Source organism: Pollachius pollachius, assembly GCF_949987615.1.
Source record: "Pollachius pollachius genome assembly, chromosome: 3".
Taxonomy (NCBI): domain Eukaryota; kingdom Metazoa; phylum Chordata; class Actinopteri; order Gadiformes; family Gadidae; genus Pollachius; species Pollachius pollachius.
In genome coordinates this window covers 13256624-13272287 of record NC_136936.1, presented here as the reverse complement: position 1 = coordinate 13272287, position 15664 = coordinate 13256624, and the positions used below count along the sequence as shown (strand labels likewise).

Below are 15664 nucleotides of genomic sequence, written 5' to 3'. Positions count from 1 at the left end.
GAGTTGTGAAACAGGTTGGTTGGGATCTCGATTATAATAAGTAACCAGAAGTAATGTTAAATGTACACCCTCCTGTAATAAAAATTAGTAAAATGCTTCTTTCCAAATACCAGCATACTAGCTGCCGTCACTAGGCTACTTATAGCTGCTTGGCAACAGCTCCACATTGGTCTCCTCGTTCAGGTGGGCCTACTTGGCGGCGTCTTGTGAAATGTATGGCGCTCCATTGGATTTATCCTTCAGGTGTATCAAGTCCTTATCTGGTAGGACTGCATTTCTTATGTGTTCCTCTTTGTTCTTGTGGCTGAGAAATTGCAGCTTTGATGAATTATTGAATTTTTTTAGTAAGTAGTGTTGTTGCCTCTTCCCACTAATATACACAAGCCACATATCATAAGAGGGTACCATCATGGAACACTCTATGAGTAGAGCAACGCTTAGAAGGCTTCAGCTTTCATTCAGCCCCATCTAATCAAACGATCTGACTATCATACAGAGACGGGGTCTCTGTATGTCGGTCAGTCCGATCCCGAAATTTTGCTCAAGCGTGGAAGTACATTGGGGAACTGGGGAAAGGTAGTTTAAGTGTCCAAAAGTTTTTTTTTTTTTTTTTTTTTAATGTTGAATGAAATAGTATTATAAAGATATGTTTGATATTCAAGTTGTCTTGATATATATATAATAAAATGTAAATTATTCTAAAAATATATATCATCATTCCACCACCTATGTTTTGTCCATAAAGTAGTAACAATTTCATAGAAATATAATGAATCCACGCTTGTGCCAAATGTCGAATGCTAAATACCATATGCCATATGTTAGTTAGTTTCATATCAAAATATTAGTTAGTTTCATATCAAATATGAAACTAACTTTACCTAGGTTGTCAAGTATTTCTTCCTCTTGCAGGCCACCGGTCTAGTAAAGCTGAACACCAGTGGTGTTCTCACTGTTTTCTTCCCCATTTCAGATACCCTGACTGAGGAACCTGGCAGGGGGCAACGACCTTTAAAAAGAAACCATGAAAATAAATATGTGAGTCGTTCCCTACGTCTCAATAACAACATCATCACGGATCTGACTGGACTCCACGCGGCCATCACCCACTTCCTGGCTGAGCCGCTGCAGCTTGCTTGGCTTGACCTCTCATTCAATGACATCGGCCACATAGACCCAGTTGGTTCTCCATTTTATTGATCGCCTCTGTTCTCATTCAATCGCATGTATTTTGTTGCGTGAATTAATATTTGTGATGCAACTTTTGATCAGAATGTCACATTATTCCAACTAAGAATGACAGAACTAGAACCCAGTAATACCTCATATAAAGGGCCCCGTTTCACCTGAGGAACCATTTCACAGGACGGGATGTTTTGCCATGCTTTTAATGTCTGTCTGTGCTGCTGCAGGTGTTGTGTGAACTTGGAGAACTGCGTGTGTTGTACCTCCATGGAAACAGCATCTGTAACTTGTCAGAGGTGGACCGATTGGTCAAGTTGCCCTTTCTACACACCATCACACTCCATGGAAATTCAATCGAGGGCGATAAAGGCTACAGGTTATTGTACACCTCCCCTCTCCCCAGTACAATGTGTTTCTTACATGAATATAATTGTTTATTTTATTTGTAAAATCTATATATTTTAGGTTGCAACCATTTATTTTCCTGTATCAGTAAAGAAAAGCGATTCAAAGGAATAGCAATCCAATAGGAGCTTTATTATTTTTCCCCATTGAGAACTTACTGGGTGAACAGACCCTACACAATACCCAATATTATCATTATACTATACAGAAGATGTGTGAGAGATGTTGGCCACCCAAAAATGTGTACTTTAAGCTCATCAGTTTAATTTGAACCTCCGCTGACAGAACCCGTTTATTGCACTCCTGAAACCAGTGTTGTATTTCTCCTGTGTGCCAACATTTTAGTAGTTAAAAGGCAAGCATGTAGGATCAGATAGTAACAGTACGTAACAGGTGTTTGCAGCTAGGCTCATATTGCATACTCATCCAGTCTTCATAGCAACAGCAATCGAACACAAACACATGTCCACTGAAAGAAGTGATTACATTTGCTGGTGGTCTCAGTTGGAAAACTTGTATCATAGTGCAAATGTTAACTCTTTGAATATGAATATTTAAGTCATTTTTCATATATTTATGACGACCAAGAGGTCGTCATGAATATAGACTGGGCTGGAAGCATGGATTAAATGGCATGACAAAGTGACTGTAGGATGATTTGTTGTGGCTTTGTGTTTAGGTGTCGGGTGATCTCAGCCCTGGCCAAGTTGAAGATGATGGACTTTAGTGCTGTGACACCTCAAGATCGAAGCATGGCAAATATCTGGTTCCAACGCAACAGCTGTGGCAAATGTAAAATAAAGGACGTCAAATGACCGATGCTGTATGGAACTACAATGAAACCCGATGTGAAAAGTAATTAATACAGTTCATTCATCAAACATTTCCATTACACTAAATATTTACCTTAATAGAGGGAACCAAGCCTACTCTGGTAAAGTAGCATTTCATGAACCTTTTAAACAATTTAACTATTTAATCGTTATGTACAACATGTCATAAAAAAGTATGATCAATCCATAACCAAAAATGTTGGTTTTATGATGACACATTTTTATCTTTAATGCATTAAATAAACAAACATTAAACGAGGAAACCATAAAAAAAAAAATGCAAGCCTAATCAAGGGAGTATGACAATATGATTTTAAAAAATGACAGAATGCAGAAAGCACTTAAAAAAAAGTGTGTGATTTAATTCTGGTTAAAAAAATAAACAAATTGTCCCTTTAGAGACCCAATTCCGACTCGTCCCACTGGGTTGCCTTGCACAATCTTGAATTATACCATGAGAAGTCACATAGTAAAACAATAAAAGCTCATGGATCATTTCCTCTGGGTGAATATAAACAACATTTCTTAGTACAGTTACAGTAGCAGTTAGTCTTAAGATGGATAACCCAATCAAGATGGGTGTTAAGATGTTTTGTTTAAAAGCTTTAGCAAACTGGTTTTAAAAGTTGGTTGTACAAAGAATACCCTCAAAGGACTGCAGCCAAAAACCAACAAAAATCTCCATCCAATGTGATATATATCTTCCCGCCTGCCAGAATCACAAAATGATGTACAAAGGCACACATTATCTACTGCCATGGGACTACTTCACACCCCCTTCCTACTTATTTGTTTCCTTTGCTATATCAGGATTTAGGTATCATTTGTTGTTTTAGGCATGAACCAGATGGGGCAAACGCTGTATTCTTTAAACCCAACCAAACACACAGTTAAGGGGTCAGTCGTGATGCCCTTTGACACATGTTTTCTCACCCAGCACAGTACTAGTTTGCCCTGTCCCCCCTGCCCTACAAGTAAGGGAAGAACACCGTTTTAGGGTCCCCCATGTGGTGTTGACTGGGATAGCCTAATGCTTGTCTACTCTACAGATTACAAATGTGATGCCGTTTGATTTTACATGGGAAGGGTAATTAATTTGTTGATCGATCCCTATCTGGAATTGAATAACCTTGAGTGGTCACTGGTAAATGATTCTATTGTTGTTGCGATTCACTTAACTTAGTCTGGTGCAACAAACATTAAATCATTACATATTCACCATGTACTGTGATTTTAAAATAGGCCTTCCCCTTACTATTATTACCAAGTTGCCGTCTATCTTGCTATACTTGGAGAAAATGAGAAATGGGGAAGGCCATTTCAGGAAGCCTGTGTGGAGCTGCAACAAATTCACAGTGTCATTGCACTCCAAGCTCTGAGCTCAATTCATGTTTATTAACCTCATATTTTGTTTTTTTAAGCTTTTTGAAATCTATACCAAAATGGTATACATTTTATTGCTAGCAGCTAGCAATTCAAACATAGGTCCTGCATGCCTAATGTTTTACTTTAGAGCAGGCAAAAGCCACTGTTCTCTGTGGTGCCCAACAAAATGATATTGAGGACAACCCTTTCTCTGAACTGGACAATTGTTTTTGATTTAGTCTTAATGTAAACAAGGGGGCCTGGGTCATTTTGAACAAATATCTTAACTGCCCCCTCTCTGCCAGTCGACATGCTCCTGTAACCAGTCGGCAGTAAGTGTAATCATCTGACCCATAAGTTTACACAATACATCAAGGTCATATGGTGCCGTTTAAAGCATAGGTCAAGCTAAATCCATGAATATAAATCAAAGGGCCATAGATGCCTGGCTACAGGTTCGGCTGGGCAGATTAGGGGAGAAAGGGCAAGATAGTGAGAGCGAGAGGAGAGACTGATTGGAAGGGGAATACTGCAGGTAGCAGATAGTAGCAGGATCAGGGAATGGCAAACTGAACAACTAGTTCCTCTTTTGCGTCCACCTTAATCTGTGAGATTGCACTGTAGGCATAAGCTGCTATCTTGGACACCTGCAAAGTAAATAGAAACACAACAAAAAATAAAAAAATAGCAATATGATATCACTTGTAGTTAGTAGTTGCTGCTTTATATTGGGAAGTAATGATTAATGACCAAAGTTTGTGATACTTTCGTTCCGAAAAACATTCAGATTACTTCCATTAAGGAGAACATTAAGCTTTTAACCCTGACCAATACTTCCAAAAAATAACACATCAAAGAAATAAACGGTATATCCAAAGACAATTTGGGAGGCCTTTTACCTGTTGAACATCCGAGTACGGCACTAGGTCACTAGCAAGCACTTGGTGGGGCTGGCTGGTGAGGGAGGGCAAGAAATTAGCCTTCTTCTGGGGCAAGGTGTTACTCAACACAGCCAGCTTTGAACTGCAAGACAAACAGAAAGTAATAAAAAAATTCTTGATATGTCATTGCAAGTGGATCAAATAACATGAACACATGGAAAAAAAAAATACTTGCATAAAATAAAGCTGGCACATTGGAATGTACGTTCATAATTATAAACATGCACAAAATGTGAAACATTTCTCTGGCAAACTTGTAAGAAACACAAAATAGTAGACCCCTCCATACCTGTACTGGCGAGCTTTGTCCATGTATTCATGCTGCTCCATCCCCTGAGAGTCAGTAGCAGAGACATCAATAATGTTCCTGGAGAGAAAGCAAGAGACAGAAAAAACAGCAGCAGTGAGAGACGTCACACCACCTTGAAGTATTATGAAAATGCAAAAGTGATTGAATGACATTACAGTGTGACTTATGGGTGTGGCTGGTCTATGGGAAGGTGTATCTTACTGTGCAGTCTTTGTTAAGATCGATGTCAGAAGGGCCTGCTCGTCTGTGCGTGCTGAAGGCACATTAGAAGCACCCCAATCTGTGCCATGTAGCGGTTTGCTCTCAGGGTTTGGGTTAGGGATCAGTTGCTTGCGCTCATCGGCGTCCGACAAAAAGAAACAAAATAGACATCTTAGTTATAATCACATTTTTAGACCAGTACAGCCTTGTGCAATAGAAATTAAACCAGGAAACACCTCACTACATAGAAGTTCATAGAATAACGAAAGACCCACTATGTTGCACATAAGCGGTCAACGTCAGCACTTAACATTTCCTGAATCCCAGCAAAATAATGATTTTAATCGATTGCGCTACGTTATGATGTTAAAATAATAACAATCACACTTGCTATGTTCTTGACCATGGCCTTTCTAAGCAACTAACGTTGGGCATCTAGTAGTTACAGCCAACGCATCTGAATGCCTTCTGTATCATGTTCACTATTGTGCAAATCAACAACAACAAAAAAATACGTCAATGTATCTCAATATTCCTTTATAAAAGAAGTGTTATAACTGCCTAGCCTGTTAACATCACGTATTAGATTGGCTAACTACCTCCTCTGCCGTCTCGTTTTCGCTGCTGTAACAGCAACCCATGGCGTCCGGTGGGAGTTCGGCGCTGTTACAAATGACAAAACCCCAGCTTCTCTTTGCCGGTAACTATCTAACCAAAAAAATCGGGTTCTGCCACCGCACCCTTGTGCAGGCGTTAAACTTTCGTCGATTATTTCTACTATCTACTCTTTGAGGGCTTCTGTCAACAGCAGCTTCTAGGGTAAGCTATGTGAGCTATCACATGACAGCTGGAGTAACAACAAAATGACGACTTCCGGTAATTTTTACCGACGTATGCGAAAGATGCGCCCCCAGCGTTGCCAGATGTATGATAATTGTGTAATTTTAAGGATCATTTTGTTCCTATGTACGACCAATAATGATAAAAAAAAACCTATATTTTACGATGATGTGATCATTTATGACACTAAGTATTATGGTATTAGTATTATTATAAGTAGTGTTATTATTAGTATTAAGTAGTATTGAATGATCAATGCCTACCACGTACAACTATGTGTGCAATTATTAGGTATCCACAGTGTATCTATGGATAGCAATGTTTTTTTCTAGTTTTGTTTATCTTTTTCATTTCAAGTCAAGTCAAGTCAATGCTATTTGTATATCCCTTGATCACAGTTGGGGAGTCAAAGCAATAGCATCCAGCTGCCGCCCCGGAGCCGGGCACTGTGGTGTGGCAACGGCATTGTGGTGTGGCAGGTCAGGTTTTTTCTGCAAGATATAGAGGAGCTAGGGGTGCCAATACTACTAATACTACTAAATACTAGTGCTCTATGTCCAAGCTAACATGTTGGCCAGACAATTCCACCACTGTTCTGTTGATGTCAAGATAAAGGATTGGGAGCAGAGAGGAATGACTGAACCACATGGACGATCGCTGCAAGAGATCCCCAGAAACGCTCCCTGTGACCGCCTTGGCGGATTTACGATTTATGATTTGTGATTTGTTGAACTGTCCATAGTCGAAAAAAACGACTTGCTTGTGCTGAAAAGCAGCCCTTGTGTCCATGCGCTCTGTGGATCTGCTACAATATGATATATAGATATATAGATATAGATGTCTAGATAGATAGATCTTCTCCAATGTTTACCATTACATCAAACAGCTTTTCCATCACACAGCTCAATGTATTGCTTGTCAATAGTACCTATCTATACAGTGATTAGTACATTGATAGACGATAAAGAAAAAATCTGACCTGCCACACCACAGTGCCGTTGCCAAACCAGAGTGATGTGGCCCCAGAACCCAGTCTCACGGAAACACGTGACACTGTCACGTCATTTAATCTATTCATTCGTGATCTCGGACACGTCATTTCAATTTTTTCGTGCCAAAAAAGCACAAATTTCATGGCAACGTCCGCTCGCGACACTGAGGCATCGACGCAGACTTTCATTCACATAGCCTACAAATAAACAAGACAATAGAGGGCTAGATAAAATAAACATTAAGACAAAGGCGTTGTTTACGTTGTGGTTTGCCTACAGAGCAGCGCACCTGGAAACGGGTGGCCAAAGCTGTCATATCGTTAGTTACCACAGACAATTTTTTCTGTGTTTGTGTTGAAAAATATTGAAAGAAATGAGAAAAATTAACAATAAATTATCTGTAGGCCTAGGGACATTAGGTACATGAGTTTGAAATTTGTGCTTTTTGGCACGAAAAAAATGAAATGACGTGTCCCAGTTCACGAATGAATAGATAAATTAAATGACATGACAATGTCACGTATTTCCGTGAGACTGGGTTTGGCCCCACCACAGTGCCCGGCTCCGGGGCTGCAGTTGGATGCCACTCAGTCAAAGGGCTCTACAGGCCATACTTGTATGACACCCCCTAACCCTATGGGGTCAGAGGGCATAAAAAATCTCCCTAAATTAACAAGGAAGAAATCTTGAGAAGGAATACAGAATGGGGGATCCCTTCTTCAAGCCATGGGTGCCATACGTACAAAGAAGTATAGCAAGCAAAAATTTAACCAATTATTAAGAATATTTTGAATATAGGCATTATCCATGGGGATTGGATTGGTTAATTTAGGTATACGCAAAAGATTGAATAGTGTCGGCCAGCTACTAATCACAATTCTACATTTTACTGCCTTACTGCCTACGCCTTTGAAGAGCCTCATGGTTCATAATGATAAGGTAAGGCCTAGGTATGGTTAATCGCATTACTGGCAAATATCAGTGGTTCAACTTCAACGGTTAAATCAAGTCATTTGTATATCTCATGGTTGGAAGTGTGGAAATAACACAGAAACGTGATCCTGTTAAAGCGACGCCCGATTTTGTCTATACCTTCAAAAAGATGTGTTCACACAGGCATGGTGAGTCGCCCGCCCCACAAATTGGAGAGGCGTCGCCACTCTATTGAAACGGCTCTGACAGGATGACTGGGAGGCGCCTGTCCTCTCACTTACCCCCATGTCCTACCCCCTCTACTTCTTTACCTTGGCCTAGGCCAGTCTAGACAGTGAGGCTAAGTGAGCTGCGAAGTGAGGACTTTATTCGCGTGCTCTCAGAAAAAAACACAAGCCATGACCTTTGTTGTGTCGATACTCAGCCTTATAGGCATGTATTCGTTTTCGTTCGCTACCGACAACTCTCTGAATTTCGTGCCTTCTTCCGTCGGATTCAGCTCCTCTGTACGCTCGGTGTGCAAACCTATACCGAGCACTTTATCCCTCTGCCACGGGATAGGGTACAAGGAAATGCGGATCCCCAACTTGTTAGGCCACGATTCTCTCAAGGAGGCTCAGCAACAGTCGGCATCCTGGCTGCCTCTTGTGTCCAAACTTTGCCATCGGGATACAAAGAAGTTTTTGTGCTCGCTGTTTGCGCCCGTGTGTTTACCAGAATTGAACGGACCGCTCAGTCCCTGTCGAAGTTTATGTGAAGCGGTGAGGGATGGATGTCTGCCCGTGATGAGCGCTTTTGGATTCCCCTGGCCAGAGATGTTTAACTGCACACGTTTCCCACGCGGGACCAATCTCTGTATCCAGCCAACAGGAGAGTCGGACGCACGGACCAACGATGAGGTCCGGCACGAAGAGGCGTCTAAAGGTTTCTCTCCCCCCCCCCCCCCCCCCCCCCCCCCATGCGTCTCTTTTGTGATAGAGACGGAATGATAAACAAACACAACACTCCCGCATAACAATACGCCATCAAGCAACCCTCAGTCGGTACAAAAGCCCAATTGTTTACCCCTATAAATACGAAGGTCATTCCCATCCTTGTTACAGGGACTGTTATCTGCGATGCCTGCAGCCTAGCGTCGGAGGGCGAGAGCGACATCCACGACAACTTCTGCCACAGTCAGTATGGTAAGATATTCTACTGACGTTTTTTACCTCCCTAGTAGTGACACATAATGACCATCTTTGGAATCACATATTTTAATATCTAAGTGTTCCTTGAATCCATGATGCAAAACCATTACCACGTGATGTTGTCGCTGAATTCATGATACAAACCATTTACGAGAGGGGTCCCTGAATTCATGATATAAACCATTTACAAGGGGTGTCCCTGAATCCACGATACAAAACCATTTACAAGGGGTGTCCCTGAATCCACGATGCAAAAACATTTGCAAGTGGTGTCCCTGAATTCATCATACAAACCATTTACGAGGGGTGTCCTTGAAATCCACGATTCAAACCATTAACAAGTTGGGTCCCTGAATCCATGATAATAAATAAACATTTACAAGGGATGTCCCTGAATTTATGATTCCAACCATTAACAAGTGGTGTCCCTGAATCCATGAAACAAACCCCTGCAAAGCACTGTACGTCGTACAGCTGACCTCTCTTCCTCCCCACAGCCTTCAAGCTGCGCCTGGGCAGCATGGCCACCGTCGGGGGAGACCGGCAGCTGGTTCCCCTCGGCCGCAGCCGCATCCTGAGGTGGGCCGGTGGCGGCGCCGAGCGCGCTGAGGGGGTGGGCGGGGCCATGGCTCACAGCGCCCTGTGGTTGCCCGAGGGGGCCACCTGCATCTGCCCTGGCCTGGACCCTTCAAAGGTGGCTGGGGAGGGCGGGCGGCCGAGGAAGGAGGAAGTCCCAGGGAGAGGGGAGGTTAAGAGTGGGCTGCCCAGTGGATGGTACCTGGGGCTGGCTCAGCCCGAAGAGGGACGGCTGGTTCTGACGCGGCTGGTGAAATGGAGCCGAGAGGACAAGGAGCTGAAGAAATTCATACGCTCTCTTCTTAAACAGTCATGCTTGGTTCCATAGAGAGGCGTGGACACGTTTGTTGGTTGCATGCCCCTCCTGCTTTTCATGACATGAAATTATGCTGTGCAATTTAATTTATGATGATGTGGTTTTTTTACCCCTTTTTTTGACTCAAAAAAGCTTTACTGTTTTGACTGCTGGAAAGACGGAGATGCGATACAATAAATTGCTATGTATTCAAGTACACTGTATAAATATCTACGTTGAAAGAGTTATTGACCTATAATGGATATTGTCAATGAAAAAGTTTGTATCAATAGCCTCTCTGACCTTCTTACTGTTAGAAGAACTTGCGTTTTTTCCTTTTAAATATTCCATAAAAAGAACAATTCTACGAAATATGTCCATAAATGTATGGTGTGTCAAATGCTCTTCATAGTGAAACAATTTTTCAAGCTACCTGAAAACAACATCTCTTGACAACAACAAATAAAAAAAAATGAGTCGACGAGGTCTGCGTCCATTGATCCAAACTTCATCAAGATGGTTAGTCCGGCTCGCGTGACTAGAGGGCTCCACCTTTAGACATGCTCACACCTGTTGCCTCAGCTGTATCAAGTGTCTATTTAACTTTGTCCTGTATCCCCTCTCCTACTTCTTTCTCTCATTCCGTTACTGTCTATCCCCTCCATATATCTATTTAGTGTTCTACAAAATGTTGTCACTGAGGGAGCTAGTTTAACCTCCACCATGGTTAAAGCATCCACTCTTAGGGCTAAGGGTATCCAAAGGATGATTCGTATTATCATTCCGATTGGCTTGAGGGTATAATCAACTGGAGAAGAAACACATACGCAGTAGATAAATTATTCAGATGGCCAGCTCCCTGAACCTACTCTACACACATACAGATCCTCCTCTTTTGCCAGACTTCTACCAGTCAAAGCACGTTGTTTACTCTCTCCGCTCATTCACCGAGTTCTCCAGAAAGAAAAGGTGAGTTTGTATTTTTAAAACAACTTACCAAGCTTATAGGATGGGCCCCTTTCTGAGGTGTTTAGATGGTCTTTTGTAACACAGGGAAACCAGTACAGTTTATATTTACCAGAGGCAGTTGAAAGATCTAGGAAAACCACCGTTGCTTTTCAAATGTTAACCACATTATTCATTTGAAGCAATGGTCACTTCCATGTAAAGATTTACAGTTATTTCATATTATTGTCTGACAACTCTTAAGACTCTAATTTAAAGTTTCTAATCGTTAAGTAATAACACAATAAAAGTGATTGGAATGATCAATGAAAAAGAGTACTCATACTAGTCTTCACAGTAATCATACTAATCTTGCAGAAGTAACTTCATAAGGCTCATAGTTTCATAGGTTAAACTCGACTTAACCTCACATATATCAAATATATGAATATCCTTTCCCCTTTGTACTTCGGTCTCAACACAAAAAAAGCGCTATAAATTAGTGATATGACTAATCATACCAAATGTCTTCCTTCCCTCCTTTGTGTTTCCATGGATGTTGTCCTTCTCCCCCTCTCTTCAGGATGGTGTCCCCTGCCATTGCTCTGGCCTTCCTCCCTCTCCTGTTGACGCTGCTCATCCGCTACCGCTATTACTTTGTGCTGTTCTACCGCGCGGTGCTGCTGAGGGTATGGAGGGACTGCAGGACGGGCCTGAGCCGTGAGGAGCGGTGCTTCCAGTATGTGTTGACCAATGCCACTCCCGGTGACCCCGAGAGCATCCTGGATGGCTTTGACTCATGGTGCACCAAGAAGGAGTTCATCAGCCACATAGGGCCCAAGAAAGGTGGCCACCACTCACCTTTACATATACTTATTATGGATTCAATTTATTCTACACTTTATAAATATATATATATGTATATATATGTTTCATATATATATATTTTTTTCATCTCTCTTTTCCCTCACTAAACTGTTGTAGTAGCAGCATTTCCCTCTTGGGGATTATTGATAAAGTACATTTTGTGTTTCCCTATTTGCACCAACATACCAAGAACATTCCTTGTATGGTAACCCACTATACTTATGCATACATCAATTACAATGTTTAATCTTTTGGCTAAGTTAGTTAGTACGTTTATTGTTTCTATGTGGAAATAATATAAAAACAAAAATTGCATCAAAAAGAGAAACCAACAATACACTGAACACAGATTATCACTAAAAACGACAGAGAGCAGCTGTACATCACAAAGAGAACTACCAATACACTGAACACAGATCATCACACAGCAATTCCGGACCGGACCACTACGTAAAGTATAACACAGAATCACACAATAGTGTCAGGCTAAAAACAATTAGAGCAAGATTTATCGGTACCTCAGCGAGTCACCCTTTAAAGGGCGCCTATGGCTGTGGGTATGTTCTGCAACCTGGGGTCAAGTCTCTGCGCCCAGAAGGCAGATTATTGTCCATTGTGAAGATATGAGGGCGGGGATGCTGGGGTGATTACAATTGATTTAGTTTTCCTGACATTGAGATGTTACACACATCACTGGGTAAAGTATGCAACAGTGCTATGATGTTCCAAAACAGAATGTTTAACTGTGAGAAGAGAGAGCGCAGTTTCATCCCAGTGTTTGCTGTGTGTGGTAGTATGTGAAGGGATTGTGCGGTCATTTGTGTACAAGGTGTTGAGGAACGGACTGAGCGCACAACCCTGCGGTTTACATCATTGATTAATTTGGATTTGAAGACCCTTACGCCTGATTTCCACCGGGGACGTAAGCGCCGCGGAACTGCTGCGAATTCTGCCCTGCGTCCATTTCCACCGGGCGCGTAACGGCAGCGTAGCGCTGCCTTGCGAGCCAGCTGTATTCACGCGAGATCACGAGATCACGCGATAATCCTAAACCTAATGTACTCACCTTCCACTCCCAAAACTACTGCAATTAAATGCCAGGCTATGTCCTTTCTGTCATTGTCCATTGTCCCAAAGGATGATTTATTTCATAAATTATTTTATGTTGCTCCACTTCGACAATCAGTCTCTCGTCGTCCATGTTGCCGACCCTCTGAGACCCTTTGATTGATTGACTGCTGACCTGGGGCCACCGGTCATGACGTAATGTTGATGTGAAGTTGTGATAGGCTACATGAGCTGAGTATTGTGTTTTATTTTGAAAATTGACCAGATGCTCTATGGCTTTTACTTTTTCACTTCCTGCCCGTCTCGATCTGCTCTGTTGAAATTGACGCGGTTCAGCAACGGCTCGCGTCAAAAATAGAAGTGCTGCGGAATGATAGCGCTGCGGCGCGGCGTGCCGCTCCTGGGACGCTGCTGAGACGTTCCGCAGCGCGCCTGGTGGAAATGGTTTCATTGATTAGAGTGGCAGCGATCAGCAGCGGTGACCTCGGCGCAGCCGTTCCGCGGCGCTTACGTCCCCGGTGGAAATGAGGCTTTGGAGATGTTGCCTACCATTCAAATATGAATGGTTAGTATGACACAGCCTAGATATTGCAGCTGTAAAATTTTGGCTTCCGAAATTCAATTATTATTATGATATTATATTATGATATGATTCCCCTGTGTGTGTGTGTGTGTGTGTGTGTGTGTGTGTGTGTGTGTGTGGTCATACTTGTAGGTAAGATCTTGGACCGCCTGCTGTCGGAGCACAGCCCCCTGACAGTGCTGGAGTTGGGGGCTCACTGTGGCTATAGCACGGTGCGCATAGCACGGGCCCTTCCCCTGGGAGCCAGGCTCTTCAGCGTGGAAATGGACCAGAAAAACGCTGCCATTGCAGAGAAGGTCATACGCTTAGCTGGATTTGACGAAGCTCTAGTAAGCATGCCTGATATATTTACTGTATTTAGGCGACTAAGGCCATCCGGTTTGATGTGTAGGGATATTGGGTCTCAGAGAAGGGATGCCTTTTGTTTAGTTGGATGATTTCTTTGAAAATGAAGTATTGACAGCATATTATACTATTTAAGGTTATTTTTTATGATAGCTTCACTGCTGGTAAGAGAATGCCCTTTGAGACTAATGATTAGGAAAGGCTTAATATGAGTACACTTGACCTGAAGTGTTAATTTGCAACACATTTCAGGTTGAGTTAATTGTCTGTCCGTCTGACGAGGTTATCCCTCGACTGAGGGCGGATTTTGGCCTGGAAAAGTTGGACTTTGTCTTCATGGACCACTGGAAGAAATGCTATCTACCTGATCTGCAGGTGAGGTTGTTGAAAGGAGGCTGTTTGTGCTATGGACAAAATGTTTACACTATACTACCAATTTTATTTCTTGTTGTGTATAATTGGATGGGTAAAGAAAAAAAAACAAGAGAAAAAAAGCATCCAGACAGAAGGCTGTTTGAATAATGCATGGGGTTAAGAGTATTAATTTATAAACCTTTGTGTCAGTATTATCAAGTCCAAGAGCCAAAGCAAAACAAGAGTAACGAACAATGTTCAGAAAATGGATGTCAGTCCACAGTACACCAAAACAGATATGCTGTTCCCTCAGCCCGTAGCCTGCTTGCCACTCTTTTGTTTTGTCCATCCGTTGCAGATGTTGGAGGGCTCTGGTCTGCTGGGGAAAGGGTCCATGATCCTGGCCGACAATGTGCTCTTCCCTGGGGCTCCCAACTTCCTCCGCTACATCCGCCGGTGTGGGCTCTATGAGTGGAGGGTCCATCGGGCCACGCTGGAGTACAGCAAGGGCATCCGCGACGGCATGGCAGAGCTTGTCTACCAAGGAACCAAGTAGAACCTGCAAACCATGTCATTGACAGACCTACCCCTGAGAATATAGAGCTCTATGCTTGCTAGGCCACACCACCCTCTCCCCTTCTTTGGTTCAAGACGATGTACTTTCTGCAATCTTATCAGTCTAATAAATGAGTTTTTTTTTTTTTTTTTTTTTTACAATACTCAGAGGACATTTTTTTTTTCATGTGTATTATAATAGCTATAACTCATGGTATTAGTATTTAGTTTGAACTAACAATAATGAAGTCAGAATCCAATTTGAGTCTTTATACAAATTTATATTTATTGCAAAGACGATGACTCATATAAAAGGCAGTCATCATCAAAAGGATCATGTCTGCGTTTGTTTCTACCCATTTGTAGAAACATGTGATAAGCATCCTTCTTAGATTTGTGTTCCATAGGATCTCTTGGATGTACTGTGGCCATGAACCCCCTGCTGGGCATTGACTCAAATAAAGGCCACAATAATTTAAGATGCTATTTTTTCAGGAATCTCCATTCCTATGCATGTTTACATGTAAATTACAATTATTGGGAGTATTCACTGGCCACAGGAAAATCCAATGTCTAAGTCTGACAATAACTTTCAATTTACGGGACTAGAGTAAAAGGAGCAAGTTCTACTCAAGTATAAACTATGAAAAACAGCTTGGCACGACACAGAAGCCCTGTTAAAAACCATTCCAGAGTTTAGGTAGCCCCAATAAAAATGGATGTGCTACTTTAACGAGCATCATCAATGCAGGCTCAGCTCTTTTGGATAAGCCAGTGGCACATGATGATTGAAGACCCAAATAAAAGCAGTAGCAATATAACAGACCAACTTCCTGCATTTCTTATAGTCACCATGTCTACCATTTAACAGACCTAGAGAA

General features: G+C 42.1%; 4 protein-coding genes across 7 annotated transcripts; 3 read left to right on the top strand and 1 right to left on the bottom strand.

The window, feature by feature from the left end:
• Positions 1-211: 211 nt before the first annotated feature.
• lrrc51 (leucine rich repeat containing 51) lies at positions 212-2485 on the top strand (the record flags this gene model as incomplete). The annotated part of the gene is made up of 4 exons (XM_079731866.1): positions 212-263; positions 974-1179; positions 1413-1561; positions 2270-2485. 4 exons carry the CDS (start codon positions 212-214, stop codon positions 2403-2405), a joined length of 543 nt encoding a protein of 180 aa, XP_079587992.1. The 3' UTR covers positions 2406-2485.
• Positions 2486-2622: 137 nt separating this feature from the next.
• Positions 2623-6082, bottom strand: lamtor1 (late endosomal/lysosomal adaptor, MAPK and MTOR activator 1). Of its 4 annotated transcripts, none has more exons than XM_079731869.1 (5): positions 5840-6082; positions 5241-5374; positions 5019-5096; positions 4688-4811; positions 2623-4435 (listed from the first exon to the last, which is right to left on the bottom strand). In XM_079731869.1, the coding sequence occupies exons 1-5, from the start codon at positions 5879-5881 to the stop codon at positions 4343-4345; spliced, it is 471 nt and encodes a 156-aa protein (XP_079587995.1). In that variant the 5' UTR covers positions 5882-6082; the 3' UTR covers positions 2623-4342. The 4 variants fall into 4 exon arrangements, with proteins under 4 accessions (XP_079587995.1, XP_079587996.1, XP_079587993.1 ...); XM_079731870.1 differs by having other exon boundaries at positions 5241-5368; XM_079731867.1 differs by having other exon boundaries at positions 5241-5390; positions 5841-6082.
• A 2263-nt stretch (positions 6083-8345) lies between these two features.
• Positions 8346-10504, top strand: sfrp2l (secreted frizzled-related protein 2 like). The gene is made up of 3 exons (XM_079731495.1): positions 8346-8929; positions 9109-9189; positions 9693-10504. The coding sequence occupies exons 1-3, from the start codon at positions 8404-8406 to the stop codon at positions 10097-10099; spliced, it is 1014 nt and encodes a 337-aa protein (XP_079587621.1). The 5' UTR covers positions 8346-8403; the 3' UTR covers positions 10100-10504.
• Positions 10505-11595: 1091 nt separating this feature from the next.
• tomt (transmembrane O-methyltransferase) lies at positions 11596-14848 on the top strand (the record flags this gene model as incomplete). Its single annotated transcript, XM_079731959.1, has 4 exons — positions 11596-11857; positions 13662-13858; positions 14127-14249; positions 14587-14848. 4 exons carry the CDS (start codon positions 11596-11598, stop codon positions 14782-14784), a joined length of 780 nt encoding a protein of 259 aa, XP_079588085.1. The 3' UTR covers positions 14785-14848.
• Between the last annotated feature and the right edge of the window lie 816 nt (positions 14849-15664).